The sequence below is a fragment of the Diabrotica undecimpunctata genome, chromosome 7 (assembly GCF_040954645.1).
Source record: "Diabrotica undecimpunctata isolate CICGRU chromosome 7, icDiaUnde3, whole genome shotgun sequence".
NCBI classification, from domain to species: Eukaryota; Metazoa; Arthropoda; class Insecta; order Coleoptera; family Chrysomelidae; genus Diabrotica; species Diabrotica undecimpunctata.
In genome coordinates, this window is record NC_092809.1 from 101,296,351 (window position 1) to 101,313,927 (window position 17,577).

At 33.9% G+C, this 17,577-nt stretch overlaps 1 protein-coding gene across 6 annotated transcripts in view; it reads left to right on the forward strand.

The window, feature by feature from the left end:
* Positions 1-17,577, forward strand: part of for (cGMP-dependent protein kinase for) — a 790,239-nt gene that overhangs the window by 567,168 nt on the left and 205,494 nt on the right. The window contains exon 2 of one of the 6 annotated variants that reach the window (XM_072537883.1): positions 7,046-8,214. The exons of the other annotated variants lie outside the window; for them this stretch is intronic. Coding sequence (XP_072393984.1) covers positions 7,122-8,214 — 1,093 coding nt within the window. The 5' untranslated portion in view covers positions 7,046-7,121. The remainder of the gene's footprint in view (positions 1-7,045; positions 8,215-17,577) is intronic. 6 annotated transcript variants of the gene reach the window in all.

The following is a 17,577-nucleotide window of genomic DNA, read 5'->3' on the forward strand; positions in this document are numbered from 1 at the left end:
AGCAAAGTCGTATGAATCCACAGCTTTTTTAGCGAGTGATAACTCAAAACCGGTAGTACGCACTGTTCAGAAACCTTCCATTTCAAGCATATCAGCATGTTGATTTCAAATCCCGTATTTCTTAGCTTGCCAAAAGCCGCCCATGCTAATATTCATCATCATCATTCTGGATTTACAACCATGCGTGGGTCCTAGCCGCCTCAAGAATTTGTTTTCAGTCGTCCATATTCACCGCCTTCCTCCGCCAAGCACGTATTCCCATATTTGTTATGTCTTCATCGATCTACTCTACATTCAACTTTGTCAAGAGTTAGTTTTGTTAAATAAACTGATTTGATACTCCTAGCTCTATCATTGCTTTGAACATTATTCTTCTATTTACAGAGTCTTAGGCTGCTTTGTAGTCTATAAATGTGTGATTAGTATCTATACCATATTCCAGTGTTTTTTCTACAATTTGTAGGGTTACAGGGTTACAATCTGATAAATTATCGATTTATCACTTACAAAACCAGCCTGGTATTTTCCTGCTATTCGTTCTGCATATTAATATACTTTGCATTATTCTGCGTATAATGCAAAATATTCCAATATTCCAATCACTGGGGAGAGATTTCTGTGTCCATATTTCTTTTATGAGTGACATTATGGTATCTTGGCCACCTTCTTTATATAGGACAGCTGGGAGATTATCTATTCCTTGTGATTTGTTTCTGACTAGCTTTTTAACTGCGTCTTAAACTTCAGGAATCTTTGGTGGTTCATCTTCTCTCTCGTCTGTTCCGCTTACCTCATACCTTTCGCCTTCCAGGTTTTCTTCTTCTTCCTCTATATTAAGTACCCGGTTAAAGTATTCCACTTATCTATTTAATACATCTTTCCTTGTTTAATACATCACATTCTAGCGTACATCTAGCAAAAGTTATAGTAATCAATTTTTTTAATAAGCGTCATTTATATGCCAACTGAAATACTTATGTACAGCTACAAATATTGACAATTTTTGGTTGGTATACGTAACTAAAAACAATTGAATTTTTTTATACTACTCTGTTTTCATGTAACTTTATTATCACCAGCGGTAAAATTTGAATTATGCATAATTGCCTATATTGTAGGAAATATAATTTTATCTCATTTATCTCATTTTATGGATCAAATTCTCTTCTAAAATCGATAGTTTTTTAGATAAATGACAAAATGTTACGAAAAATCAGGTTTCTGACCGCTTTCATTTAAAGATGCCCAGGAAAATTTTTTTACAAGATTACAAGATAAACAACAATATACTATTAACTGAAAATAGAATAGAGATACATTTTATACATTTTATGTTGATATAATACCTACGTAAAAGATGGGTCAATGAACACAAACACTCTCGAACTATTTATAACCTAGTCACTTTCTTCTTCAGTTGGTTTTTTTGGTATCTGTAAATACATAGTATTATGATTAGTTCTATTAGAAATAAGAGTAATTGTGAATTATTGTAACGATAACGGTAATTGTAGATAAAATGATTTATATTGTTTACTTTCACTAATAAGTATTTCACTTTTCTAAAGCAATAAACTAAGGTTTGTTATTGCTAAAATAGTTAGTTTTATAGTGTTCGATAAAAGTTAAATTTATCACCAGTAATTAAACTATGCTAATATAAAATATAGAAGATAGAAAATAAAGAATAGAACTCGATCTAACTCAATTCAGTTATCAGCACTCTTGTCCCGTTCTATAAGACATAGCGACGAAAATTACAGATCATTCGAAATCAATTCAATAAGGCAAATACTCTTACAAAACGGTTACCACAAAACCAAAATCAATAGGAGCTTTAAAAAACATCTAAACCCCATTCCATCTAAAAAAGAAACCTTTCCCTGATCAACCCAAAATCTTTCTATCTTTTATCAAAGTTGTCACTGACAAGATCAGTAGAACTCTTAACCCTCTAAACATTAAAACGATCTTTACTACTCACTCCAAGTTGTTCAATCTGGTCAGCTCCGTTAAAGACCAAATCCCCAATTAAGACCATGGACTCCATGAGATACCCTGTTCCAGTTGCCCATGAACATACATAGGACAGACAAACCGACCAATCCATAACAGTATTTACGAAAAATCTATATCTGTCAAATATTTTGGATACTACATCAGCCCTAGCCATCATATTCAGACAGGTCACAAATAGATCTTGAAAAAGCAAAATCCATCGCTCCTATCCGCTTGTTAAAATCGAGAATTATCCCTGAAGCCATCAAAATTGAAAAACGCCTAACAGCTTAAACACGCGCGATGACGCTAAAAGACTGCCTGCAACATGGCGACCGGTGCTTCAGCGACCCCCAGCGCCAACCGATCCCGCTTAGACCGTTTCCACACATACCGCTCCCGCACATACTGAGGGTATAAAAGCAGCTACACAGGGTAGAATCATAGGTCCGTTTGACTTTATTTTAAAAATATTCTCAATTCTTCCACGAGATTTTTGAAGACTATGAACGCTTAGGAATTCTGTATTGTATACTTTAATCTCCTCATCTCCTACATTAACCAAATATTCAGCAGTATATTTTCTTTTAGAAATGTTACTTTTCTTTTTTTTTGTACGATCTATTCTTATTTTTTATTCTGATACTCCCAAAGAGATAACTGTTTTAAAGGTCGAATGAGCCCAACTCAAAAAATTTCTTAAATAAATGTTCATGATTACCTTGCAGTTCTCCCTACATTTATTTTTACAACTACACGGCTCGCCGATTTTCGTGAACTAAAAATCGTCTTAGTTTATTTCGAAGCATACTCTTGTCCCAAATTACGGCTTCTTTTTATTTCATTTCGATAACAGTTTTCCTCATTTCATTCTTATTCTACTAATAACTCGATAAGCCACATGACATACCATATTTTTCCATATAATATAAATGAAATATATTTTTACAAATGCATGGCAAGCCAAAAAATAAGAAAAAATGCCTAACCTCGCTAGATTTAGACGAACAATCATCGCTACTGGGCCTATAGTCTATGTCTGCTACACTATCATCACTATCGTCGATAAAACTTACATTTAAACTGCTTTTTTTTCGCTTAAATCTGCACTTAATTCAGCACGTGTACGTGAAGTAGACGCCATTTTCATGTAGCTTACCACGTTTAACGCGGAAAAGTGAACTTGAACAGAAACGAGTGATAGGAATAACATGATTCAGCAATAACTCCGCCATCTACTGCAATAATCACTCAATAATTTTTCGATATATACATAATGCAATAAAATAGAATTCTGTAACCTTGTGGCTTACCACTATGTTGCAATAAGGTCTTCATTTCTATATTGCAAAAAGTTGTAAGTCGATAGGTGCTTTATTCGATTAAAATCTATTTATTCCAATGTTTTTTGTTCTAAATGCCCTGCTCTAAAAAATGTTTAGCCATAATGCTTATTTTCTACCAACTAATTTTTAAACTAAAACCTCAATAAACCAATGTACAGGTGCCTTTGTTCATTTACCCAAAAAGTAAGTATGTAAGTATGTAAGTTTTATATTAATGCGTTTTAAGTTTTACAATAGGTATAATATATCTTTCTTGTAATTTCTTAAAATTGTTATGTCGTGTTTATTTTCTGCAATAATTGCAATGCTGATATATGTTCTAGAATATATTATATTATGTCATCAAATGAATACCAAATTAGCTTGTAATTATTTTTCAAAAGATTTACATACCTATTTAAAATTGATTTTGACGTGCAAAATAATAAATTATGCAGTTCAAGTTAAAATTACGTGACAACAACAAAACATTCACAAATGACCTTTGAAAAATCTTCATATTTCCCAAATTTACCAGTTCTAGCGCTGCATTCGATAGAATTGGGCGCGGTCGTTTCTTTTTAATGATTTGATTCCTTCCTAGGAATCGATCCTTTTCAACGGTTCATCAATATCAAAATTGTTTGTGTTGTATTTTCATACAATCTACAGTAAAGTTAGCAAATACTTTTCTTGTTAATTCTTTGATAAAATAGCACGATACACAGAAATATCTATATCCGGAATCGATGAGATCGAACGCGTATGTAAATAAATATTATAGTACATCTGAGACAATCAAATCGGTTCCTTCGGTGCCAATTGCTGTATCGTTCCTATCGAATTATTCGCTCAAGGCCACCTCACCTCTAATAATAAATGTTTTTTATTTGGGACAATGAGAACTTGCATGCAAGTTACGTTCCAATTAGTATTTGTAGTTAATTTCTTGAAAAGAGTTCATTTGCATTTGTTGCGCAGCAACCGTATTGCAGATTAAAGTGAAACTTAAGTAAATAAATTACAAGCTATTACTAAAATCAAGTAAACCGACCGAAAAATTCGTATTGTTAGAGTTAATTTAGCGAAAAAGATAGTAACTGTTAAAGTGCAAAGATGATAATTGTTTTTTAAGAGTTATACAAGGTGGTTCATAGGCGATATGGTAACCAGTACCTATAAAAATAATCGGTAAACAAATATTTTATATGAGTTTTTTAAAGGGGTGTATTTTTTACCGTTTTTGTTATGATATAATATAGAAATTATTTTGTGTAAAATTTTGAAAACTAGTAAAGCTGTCATCGGTGAAAAATTCATTATCCGATTGTAATCCTTTAATGGGAGGTTAAATATCACATTAGATTAACAAAAAGTGTATCAACTATGAATTTATTTGTTCGGCGAAATTTTTTGAGGCCACATTGATATAACTAAACTAAACTCAAACCCATTTGTTTTCGCCTTTTATGAAGGAGGTGTACAAAGTGTTCGAAACATACCTCGGTCCTAAAGGCGGACAGAACCGTTTTCTAGCCTCGCTTATGCAGGATTTTTCCTACGTGACCACGATGATATCCGAGATCGCAGGAGTTGATCGGACACCATCGCTATCAATGCCAGAGGCTAAACCGTGAGTTACCGGTCGGACCGCTCTGGTTGAGGCATAACATCGGCACGGCATTAACCAGTTCCATGACTGATTGCATCCAACCTCCTACCTCTCTCTTTCGAGAAGGCTCCTCTCGGCTATCCATTTATCACATACTAATAGATAATGTGAGATAGTGTCCGATATTTCGCAGTACAAGCATTTGTCATTTTCTGTGTTTCCGAATCTCTAAAGATATGCATTGAAACAGCCATGTCTTGTGACCTTCTGCGTCCAGAACTAATTAAAACGCCGATATCCTCAGTCCACCCATCTTCTTAGATTAGGAATTAGCGACTTCGTCCCCCTCATCTCATCCCATTCTTCCTGACACATCATCTCTCCCTCTCTTCTTTGTTAAACGTTCCTTTGTGGCGTTGGGCTTCCACCGCTCTGGCCTAACTGGGGTTTAGATCAACATTTTCACAAAAAAGACAGATAATACTTTTCCCTTTTTGGTGAACATGTTTACAGCAACATGTTCACAATTGGGATAGAATATTGTAAGCAGACCTCCAAGGTCTGCTTACAATAACAATAACATGAAATAAATTAACGTGTTCTCAGTTTTGATCTAATTATAATCCAAACCGGAAGTAAATAATTAAAATAACACTAAAAAACTCTATTACGAAATATTAAAGTAACTTAAGGGCTTGTTTTTCTTAAAGTACACCTTGCTATGTCTTTATTTTTTTTTCGAACAGAGGTTTTCGAACTCTAATTATACCGCAGAGTATTAACAATATCATGGACTGAGAGAAGAGTTTGTCAATTATGATTGTCAACCTTCTTTCTAAGAAGAAGATACTTTTCCCCTTTCCTTCACTAGCACGTGCATCGGAATACACCCGTTGATAATTCCTAGCACTCCGCAAGACGGTGTTCTGTATGCATATGCCACTTTTAACGGTCTCTTTCTATCAGCTCGGGTGAATCCCCCAGCATGATCCCCCAGCGCGGCGGATCTCATCGCAGCTCTGTGTGTCACCGTCTTCACGTGCTATCCACACCTTCCGTTTTGACTCAGAATCACACTTAAATATTTATATGAAATAGGAACGTTTGAGGTTTATAGAAATGATTGATTTCTGCCTATAACACGTTGCTTATAAGTTTGAAAACGTTGATTCGCTTCTTGACAAGTTAAAATTAAATAAATTTAAATTAAATTTAAATTAAATAAAGTAAATGTTCGGCGTTATTTAGATCACACATTTCCTGGAAGATGGAATGGTAGATTAGATAGTATTGAATGGTCTCCTATTTTACCCGATTTGAATCCTAAAGATAATTTAAATTGGGGATATTTGAAAAGTAGAATTTCTAAAACTAAATCAGCAACTTTGCAGAGCTAAAACAAAAAATTATCGATGAATCCATCTTTATGATTAATATAATTAATTTCTAGAGAAACACGGAGAAATGTAATATATGCATTCTACCATCGTTTAAGTTATTGTAAAATTAACAACGGAACACATGTTCACCTGACAAAAACCTGATTAGTTAGACATTAGTTAGGCTTTTGTGTTATCTTTTTAAGATATTCCTGACTACATAAAATCGAAAGTATTGTATACGGTTGAACTGATATTGTAGGAGAGATTTCAATAAAGGTAGTTTGAAGTGACCAAAGATAACAGAAAAGTGGTAAATCTGGCAACGTTATCAAATTTTAATTTTCAATTGCAAAATAGGTGTATCCCTGTTTTTGTATAATTCGGACCATCCATTTAAGGGATAATTACTCGTTTCCAGAATTTTGGTCCATTCTGTCTGATTGGAACCGTTAAGAACGTAAGATCTCTCGTATTTCTGAAATTTTAATTAAATAATTATTTTTTAAAATCGTCCCTGAAAGGCAGTATCTATTAATAGTGTCATATAAGGAAACAAAAACAAAAATTATAACACAAATCATAATGATAACATAAACAGTTTTAAGTCCATTCTAAACAGCATTTTAAGTCTACAAGTGTAAATACAAGGAAATATCATAGCCAAGAAACTATTCGGTCGTGCCATGCCAAAAAATATGAAATCCTTTCCTAACACATTTTGTTTTCAGATTTTCAAAGCAAAATTCGACAAATAATGAAGCCTACCATCAAGAGTTGACCGTCAAAGTGGAATTATTAAAAAATATGAAGATTAAACATTATCCTGGTAAAGCCGTTGTCAACGATCCAGGATGGTTAGAGATGGATATATCCAACAGAACGAGAGGGAAACAGTATGAAGCTAACTGGGAGGACGCTCAGAAATCGCTATCCAATAACAGCTCAACTTCTAACTCTTGGGATAAGTATAGCTACAAGAGTTTTGACGGTACTGTCTCGAGCAGGTTGGGGCAATATCAGAGTTTACTAGATGATATAAAGAAAGATAATGAAGATGTTAACAAACCTAAAAGTATTAAAGGTAGTATTAGATTAAAATATCACAGTGATAAATGTTTAGCTAGGATAAATGCTCGAAATAATAAGGATGTGGATGAAGATGCAGCTAAGTACTTTTTACCCTCACAGTCTCAGAGAGTAGAGGATGCTTCAAAAGTGGTTCCTCCAAAACCCAAGCCTAGAAAGAAATTATTAGCGTTACAAAACCAACAGCACTGTAATAGTAGTTTAGAAGATTTTCAAAAGCAACTGAAGAAATCCGTAAGGTTTGATGAGGTCAGTACAGAAATAAGCTCTGGGACTAAAGAAGGTAAAGCAGATGAATTTGATTCAGATGATGCAACTCAGGAGCGTGTCAACACTTGGATCGATGACCAGAATAAATATATAGTAACAAATGATGCTGAAAAACGAAAAACTACTTCAGTCAAAAGAGCTGACAGCGGTTACTATGAACATTTTGAGAAACCTAGACAGCGACTACCACCAAACACCATATATCCCTCGTCGTATTCCTCCTCATCCAGTGATAGATATTCTTTTGAAACCAAAACTTCGGAAGATAGTGATTACAATGAAATGTACAGTTTATATAAAGACGGTTCTTCTCCAAAGCATAGACCATTGGTACCGACTCCTCGTAGTAGAACTTTGACAGTGTCTCCTCATAGAGGAGGTTGTGATTCGAATGATTTTGTGATACCCCGACCAAAACTGTTAGTACCTGTTCATACGTATGCTGTGAGAAAAAGACGAACGGGAAATATCTTGTCGGATTGTTATGATTCTAAATCCCCAGAGGGAAAAAGAAGTTTGCAACTAGACAAAAGAAAACAAGGTAAGTTGATGTTTACTAAAAATATTATTAGATTCTAAAAAATATCAATTTGTATCAAAAATTTCTCAATTTTTTATCATTACGAAGATATCACTATGAACTAACTTTGAAGAAAAAAATCAAAATAAAAAAAAATCAAGCAAAATCTTGCTTAGGCAGGACCATCTCTATCTGCTCTGACAGTTAAGCAGCGCTAAGGGCTTTGGAAGTGCCCAAAGTCAGCTCTAAGCTGGTTGAGTGCAAAAGTGCTCTTGTTCTGACCAATAAGGTTAACTTGGTATGAGTACCAGGATACATAGACGTGGAAGGGAACGAACGGGTAAGACAGAGCTTATAAATTCTGCCTATTGGATCCGAACCTGTGATTAGAATGCCCTTTAGTACTGGTTCCGCTAGGCTCAAAGAACTTCTGCGGAGGTTCTAGGACTCCTGGGTCCGTGGTGAAGGTATAAGACAGGCTAGGCTCCGCATAGTGGAGCGATCCAAAAGTATTATTGTAGAAGATGCTCTCTGCTGGCCAGTATGCTTACCGGCTACTGTAGACTCAGGCGGCAGCTTCATCTGCATGGATTGGCAAAAGCGCACAGTGCCGCTTTTGTAATGAAGAGGAGAAAAGCTCCTCAGATATTTCTGGAGGTGCCTGGCACTGGCCTACTAGACGTGGCAGATCCTGGGTTCGCCTTTATGCAACTGAGCCAAAAGAGACTTGTGGATTTCTGTGAGACCACAAAGTTACTAAAGGATTAGACGTTCGGATTGGCAGGAAGAGCTCAGATTTAGAGACCCTGCTGACTATAGCAGATGTGAGAGACCGGAGCAGCCTGGGCTCCAGAAATGTCAAAGACTAGGTCCTTATGCGCCTAGTACGTATGATAGAGGTAATACAATGGACCCATCTTAGGAGGTTTAAGTATCTGAAGGGCTCATAAATGGGCCCTGTCCCGATCTACCATATGTAAACATAAAACAATGTGAATTGTTTTGAACGCAGAACTGCAAAGAAACGCAGAATTTAAACGTTTACATTACAAACGATTGCACTTGTGGTGAAATTTTTGTAGCCGAAGTTGTAATTTTGAAAAACGTACTTGTGTAGTTGGAAAGAAGCAGTTTTAAATGTTTTAGATCGTTTTATAATGTGGAAGTTTAAATTCAGAGTTTATTATTAAGAATCACGCAACATTTATTTATTTAACACCTTTACAAAAACTGACTTCATTTGCGACAAAATACAAAAATTGCATGTATGTATGTACAGCGTTAACAGGCCTTTTAGGCCCATTGCTGTATGAATAATTTTCATCGTTTTCTGTTCTTAGTTATCAGTTTCCAATCTCTGATTCCCATCTCTCTGACATTTTCCATCACTACATCTCTCCATTTCTTTCTTGGTCTTCCTCTCTTTTTTGCCCTCAGGTACTCTCCAAGCAATATTCTTGACTAGTCTATTACCTTACATTCTTTCTAGATGTCCGAGGCATTCTAGTCTACGTTTTTTCACCATTTTTGTTATTGCAGGGTTAGCATACAAATGGTACACTTCTGCATTAGTTCGTTTTCTACATTCTCCCTCTACTATTTTTTCACCAAACATTCTGCGAAATATTTTTCTTTCCCATGCTTCCACTCTGTTCTGTATGGTTTTGTCCATAGTCCATGTCTCGGCAGCGTATAGCATTGTGGGTCTAATTATAGTTTTGTATACTCTTATTTTTGTATTACGAGATATATCTTTGGCCTTAATTATTTTGCTCATGGCTCCAGCACACCTGTTGCTCTTGGTCAGTCTCAGGTTGATTTCAGTTTCTTCCTTACATGTCTGATCAATAAGAGTACCTAAGTACATTCATTCACCTTCTCGAATTCTACAACTGATCCATCCTCCTCTTCCAATTTAAAGTATCCCCTGGTGTTTATTCCTTTTTTGCTCGAGATTTCCATGTACTTCGATTTATTAATATTAACTTTCAGTTCCATTTTAGAGCTTTCCCGAATCAGTCTTTTTTCTATATTTGCCAGTTCTTTTCAATTTCTTGCAATGATAACTACATCATCAACGTATGCTAAGCATTGGTGCTCCTTATATCAAATAGTGCGGACCTATTTATCCCACTATCCCTTACAATTTTTTCTAGAACTATATTGAATAGCAATGTAGACAACGGGTCTCCTTGGCTAACACCTTTTTTCACTTCGAACTCTTCTGAGACTGTACCGTTGCATTTCGCAGCACAAATGGTTTGTCTAATTGTCATTTTTACCAACCTTCTATTTTTTCTGGCACTTGAAATTCTTTTAGCGTTTCTATAAATTTGTGTCTTTCTAATGTATCGTAGGCGGCTTTGTAATCAATGAAAAGTACTTGTGCTGAAATGTTGTATTCATGGCAATTGATCAGAATTTATTTTAGCATAAAAATTTGATCGGTTGTTGATCTTCCTTTCCAAAATCCTCCCTGGTATTCTCCTAGATTCTTCTCTACATATATTTCTAATCATTTTTTAATTAGTATGGCGAGCACTTTATATATTACCTCTATTAAGGATATTCCTTTATAGTTTGCGCATTCAGTTCTATCTCCCTTTTTTGTGTATAGAAATTATAATCGACTAATTCCATTCTTGAGGCATTTCTTCGGCATCCCACACTTCTAGTATTAGCTCACTAAGTTGGTTTATTAAAGCCTCTTCTCCTTATTTTAAATTTTCTGCCACAATGCCGCTCTTCCCTGGGCTTTTTTGATTTTTTATACCTTTTACTATTTTTTTAATTTCTTCTCTTGTGAGCTTTGGTATTTCTTCTATTAATATGTGAGGTTTAGCAATATTATAATTTTCTTCAGTAGTCACTCCGTCATTTAGCATCTCTTCGAAATATTCTTTCCACCTTTTACATATTTGGTCTTCGTCCACTATCAGGTTTACTTGCTTATCTTTTACATTCATCGTTCTTCCCTGATACCCAGTTTTAATGTATTTTACTTCTTTGTAAAATTTTTTTAGTTCATTTTTCTTGTAATTTTTTCAATACTTTGTCATCCATATGCTTTCGTTTCCGCTCCCTTAGGATTTTCTTTACTTTTTTTCGTTGTTTGGCATACCTACGACAATTGCATACATAATTGCATACTCTTAACCTTTAAAACTCATTTTGGTTTTTGTCGACCCTGATCAAAAAATAGCGAATTTTTAACGTCAAGTTGATAAAAGTTTTATTTAAAATTTATTTCGCACGCGTAAATGACATTTAAAATCGCCGGTCGCTTCTAGCGTTGTTTCTGAGAGAACAGTTCATTCTACATAAAAAATGCTAATAAACATTTTTGTTCAAAATTATCTCAGCTACATTATTTATTTGAAATATTTTTTCTACGGCGTACAGATTCTTGGTAAATTAATTTGTTCCTCTTTCCCCCCTACAAGAGCGGGTTTTAGAAGGAATTTTTAAGGTAGGAGCAGTAAACTCTTTTGCATATTTTTGGGGTTTCAAATTGGACATTCTCAGTAAATTTCAGCTTGTCCAGACAATGGTATTTTCGTCTTTGACGACTGGAATAATATGAGTTCTTATGAAATGAATGATAGATCATTATTTCCTCTGCTTCTTTCTGTTACGAAATACTTTGAAAAATAAGTTTAATATCTTGTATTGGAAACTGAACGAGATTAAAAATACTTTTTCGAAGGGTACGTAGTATATTTTGATACCATAGTAAATTCCAACAACAATGTCCCATAATAATTCTAAATAGTCCAGTCGTCAGAGAGTTGACTCCTAAACATCGTACGAACAAGCTGAATTTTTATAGGAATATTAATATTTTTGGACTTAATATTTTTGGACTGGAAGTTTACCACGTTTACCCCCGCGTTTCCTTCTAAAACCCCCCTCGTAGGGGGGTAAAAACACAAAAAAATCGATTTACCAAGAATCAGTACGCCGTAGAAACAATTGTTTCAAATAAAAAATGTAGCTGAGATAATTTTAAATACAAATGTTTATTAGCACTTTTTTTGTAGAATGAACCGTTTTCTCAGAAATAACGCTTGAAGCGACTGTCGATTTTGAATGTCAGTTACGTTCGCAAAATCAATGTTCAAAAAAATTTGTATCAGCTCGACGGTAAAAATTGCGTTTTAAAGGTAAAGAGCGTAGCTTTCGTATGCAGTTTTTGTGTTTTGCCGCGAATAAACTCAGTTTTTATAAAGGTGTTAAATAAATAAACGTGGCACTATTTTTGCCTATTTTTACGATTCTCGCGAGATCAATAAAATTGATCACTTTTATCGAGCAGTCGTAGTAAAATTTCCATTTGTAGAGATCAATCTTTAAAACCTATGACATGAAATTTTAATTTTGAATTGTGGCAACAAAGATGAGGCATTTAAAATATGAATAAAAAACGCAGAATTTAATGCTTTACATTTCAAAAGATCGCACGTCAGGGAAAATGCCTCCAAGAACACGGTTTTGGGTGTAGTTTATGGTAGAAGTTTGGTTCTTTTGAAAAACGTACTAGTTTAATTGAAAAAAAAAGTTTTAAACGTTTTAGATTGTTTGTTATGTGGAAGTTAAAATCCAGCGTTTTTTAAGTATATTGCAAATGCCTCACATTTGTTGCCAAAACTAAAAATTAAAATTTCATGCTATAGGTTTTGAAGGTTACGTTCTAGTAATCGAAACTTTATAGTGGCCGGTCAATATAAGGGATAGATTTCATTGATCTCATGAGAATCATAAAAAATGGCAAAACTCGCACCACGTATATTTTTATATACCACCTATATATAAAGGCACACCTTTATAAAATCTAAGCTTGCTTGCAGCAAAATGTTTGTGGGAGAACGGTTAATTTTACACAAAAAGTGCTAATAACCATTTTTGTTTAAAATTATCTCAGCTCCATTTTTTATTTAAAACATTTTTTCTACAGTGTACGGATTCTTGTTAAATCGAATTGTTTGCGTTTTTACCCCCATACGAAGAGGATTTTAGCTGGAAGCCCGGAGGTAAAAGTGGTAAACTTTTTTGCATCTTTTTTTGAATAACAAAATTAACATTCTCAGCAAAATTCAGTTTGTTCGTATAATTTTTAGAGGCTGAGTGGTGTTTTCGTCTCTGACGGCTGGAGTATAAAGAATGTTTGCAAAGTATTACAACATACTATATGGTACTTTATGTAGCTAGACTCCGCCTACGGCCTTTACATTCTATAAATAAATAATATATCTATTGCTTTCAGCATGATGTAACTGTTCAAAATTTTTACAGTGAAATTATAAAATTCAATTTATTACTTGAGCGATGATAGATGACAATCATAATGAAGAAATGTCTTTAGCCCGCAATTTCCTCATTACATGAGATGTAGACAATTTGTTGTGATGTCAGCTGGTTAAATCTATTAATATTGGCATTGTTTGTACAGGAAATGTGTCTGAGTAGCAGTTGGTGGTATAATTTATGATGCGAAGTTTAAATGGAATATTTTACCCTACTTTTATATCAACCTTTGACCTTTGCGTAGTTATTTTGGAAACTCAGAAAATAATTTCTGAAAATTCAATAGGTTTCGCTTTAATTAGTTTTCAATTTAATTTTTAAACTTACATTATTTATTAAAATTATTTGACATTATTATTATAACATTCACATATTACGACATACACGTATTATGTAATAGGTGTAAAAAAAGGGAGTTTGTAAAATAAGCAATAGGGAGTTTGTAATAAGGTGTTTATTATGTACAGGGTGTAACAGTAACATAAGTTAACTGAAAAAAGGGACACTAAGGCGATCTCAAAAACCCCACACGTAATGGGTCTTACTTCATCAATAACAAAGAGACTGGGTGTTTTATTTATTTTGCAAATTCGGACTTGGTTCGTTACTTTTTAACCACACTGTATACTTTCTTTATATTTTGCACTCGAATAATATTTAAGGTATCCAATCGATTAATTTATTTATAATTATAGGAATCCAGGTCCGGATTCACAAATATATATGTGGAAAAAAATCAAAGAAGAACAAAAAGACAAAAAGGTGAAGCCTATATTTCTGTTCGTGGTAAAAAGGTGTCTAATAAAAAATTGAAGGAGAAAGACTACAGTAAATGCCCAAAAAAATGCATCACTTTTTTTTAATGATAAACAACTAGATACAAATGCTAATTGATAAACAAAATAAATTGGCCTGTTTTTTATATTTCTTTAAACGAGTGTCATGGAACAGACAGGAATGAAAGCATAACCGATAAGGAAGATAGTGATTAATATTAATTTTTTTTGCTATTTGTGTTAATAAATACTGTTTATTTGTTATGTTTATTATTAAAACCATTAAGATTAAAAGAGTACTACCTCTAGGAGTAACTAAAGTCTACATTATTTTCACCAAAAACATAAAATAATACATTTTACTTCAAATTCTATTTCTAATAACGTTATTTTATACTAAAAAATACTATCGGTTGGTGTAAATCCATTAAATAGCTATTTAGTAATTTGCGTTTACCCTGTTTTAAAAACCATTTTTTTTTTTCACTTTATTAGAAATTGTGATTTTTTGAAATTTTTTTATGCTATCTTCATTTTGAGTACCTAAAATTTGGGTTTTAGTTTAATTTAAAGTACTAAAGATAGCAGTGCCAAAGATTCAGGTATCTATTATCCAACTAAAACCACCCTCTCTTACTTGTACGCAGTTGACTGTCGCACGTACCGTACTCCGAAAGTGAGGTGGCCGCTGTAAGGCTGATGACATTTGGAACACTCCCTTGTCTTATCTAGATCTTATCTATTGTTCTGAAGTTATTTTCTTGTGTCATTTTAAAGTAACCACTATTTTAATGGGAATAAGCCACAATTGAAGGTTAAAATAAGTTTATTGATGTTTGACATTTAATCACACATGTAAATACAATACATTTTGGAGACGGCTATCGCCTTTTTCCCGTTCTCCTCCGCCAATCCTCCCGGTTCAAGGCATGCTCCTCCTCCAAACCTCTCGATTCCATCGCTCTTTTAATTCCTTCATTCCATGAGCTTTGTCATTCCCGATGTCTACCTTTTTTTCTTCTTCCAGGGAGCTTCCTTTTGTGAAGTTTTTGTGGCCAACGTTAGTCAGGCATTCTCAATGTGTCTAAACCATTTTGAACCTCTTCTTTCTATTCTGTCAATGACCGTTTCTGAAGCATTTATGTTATTTCTTATAGATTCGTTGGTCTTTCTTTCCTGCCTTGATATTCTAGCAGTTCTTCTCAAATAATCCATTTCAACTGCTAACAATCTTCTCTTCAGGTCTGCATTAATTGTCCATACTTCAAAGCCATAACAAAGAACTGATTCAACCATGGTTTGCTCTATTCTTTTTTTGTTCCTTTTGGAAATGTTGCGATCCCAATATAAGGAGTTCAGATATCCTACAATTTTACGTCCCTGATTAATTCGGTGTTTAATTTCGGTTTCTCCCTAGCCGTTCTTAGCAATGAGTGTACCTAAATATTTAAATTTTTCCACTTGTTTGATTTCCACGTCCTCGTCTATCAACACTTCAAACCTTGCATCTGAATTGATAACTTAATATTCTGTTTTCTTCATGCTGACTCATAACCCACATTTTACATATTCTCTGTATAGACGCCATAAATTCTAGATCATAAGAATCTTGAGCTAGGATGACTTGGTCATCCGCAAAGTTCAGGGAGAACAGTACGACATTTCTTATGGGGTTTCCCATTCCCTGGCAGTGGTTTTTCCAATTTTGGAGGGATGCATCAATATATAAATGAAACAGTAAGGGTGACATACTGTATCCTTGTCTTAGTCCTTTAGTTACTTTTATTGGCTCTGATAGTCTATTTCCGATTTTTAGGTAAGTAGTGTTATAGCTGTATACTTCTGTGATTATTCCTAAAAGGTATGGACTAACGTCGAGTTGTTGTAAAGCTTGCCACAATTTAAGTCTTGGAACTGTATCATACGCCTTTTCTAGGTCGATGAAGGCTATATGTACTTTGGTACCAACCGGTATTCTTTTTTCTATTAATTATTGGAGTATAAACAAGTACTGTACTTCCCGTCATCTTCACGATCAGCTCTCTTACAGTCACAGGGTTCATACCTATTTCTTTATACATTCTGTTTCTCTCCACTGTACATCTATTACACTCTAGCATTGTGTGAGTAACAATGTCGGAATATTCGCAGTATAGGCATTTATCTGTATCTGTCTTTCTGAACCTATGAAGATACGCCCTAAAACAGACAATCTTCCAAGTCCCTTAGGCTCGGGATCAGCATCTTGGTCCACTGGACAACATCTTCCTTGTTGTTTCACTCTTCTTGCCATCTTTCTATTTATCTTTTCCTTTCTTCTTTTTTTATAGCTGTTGTCAAATGCTCTCTTCTCTCATAGAGGTGTCTCTTTTCTACTGCTAACACATGCAGAGGAACACAACCCGTGATAGTCCACACGGCTGCCGCAGATACAGTCCTGTAGGCGCATGCTACTCCCAACAGACTCGTTCTGTCTACTTTTGTCATAAGCCTAATATTAGATATCTATATCTAAATATAAAGAAAAATATTATTAATTATTTTGTATTAATTATTGTGTATTTATACAATAATTATTGTGTTCTACATATTTAAAGTGGTAATTTAATTATTCAATTAGCGTTTTGGATTTTTTGTATTGCGTGTGAAAGACAAGTTACATTTTCCTACTATTCTTTATATATTTTTTACTTTATAAACCCCCCCCCCCCCGGGTGCGCCACAGAGTTACGGCACTATGGTTCTATGCCATATATTATATATATATATATATATATATATATATATATATATTGTGACGATTGGGGTTTATAGAAAATAATTTATAAGTTATATACTACATAATATTAGATATAAAAAAGTATTTGATTATTTTAAGAAGTTATATACTAGAGAATTTAATAAAAATATATTTATGTGAGGGCATTTTTAATAAATTAGCATATAATAATTGTAAAAAGTTGTATTTTAATGTTGTAAATATATTTAAGTGAGCCATGTGCATAGGCAACCAACTATACAGTGAGTGATAGACAGATATACTTACTCTCCAAGTGACATTTTAGGAAATAATTGGGAATATAAAGTGGGGTTATAATAATATATTGTTTGAATTGTGTATTTTATTAAATTAGAGTGTTAGTTACTAATTTGAATGTTTATTATGATCTGAAAAGCCTAAATGTCAACAAAATTATCAATGGAACATTAACGAATTCTCCAGAGTGCAGAGTGTGACCATTGTTTACGGTCGAACATTCTGGAATAATGATTATGTCGGTGGATGGAACAGATAATTTTTCGA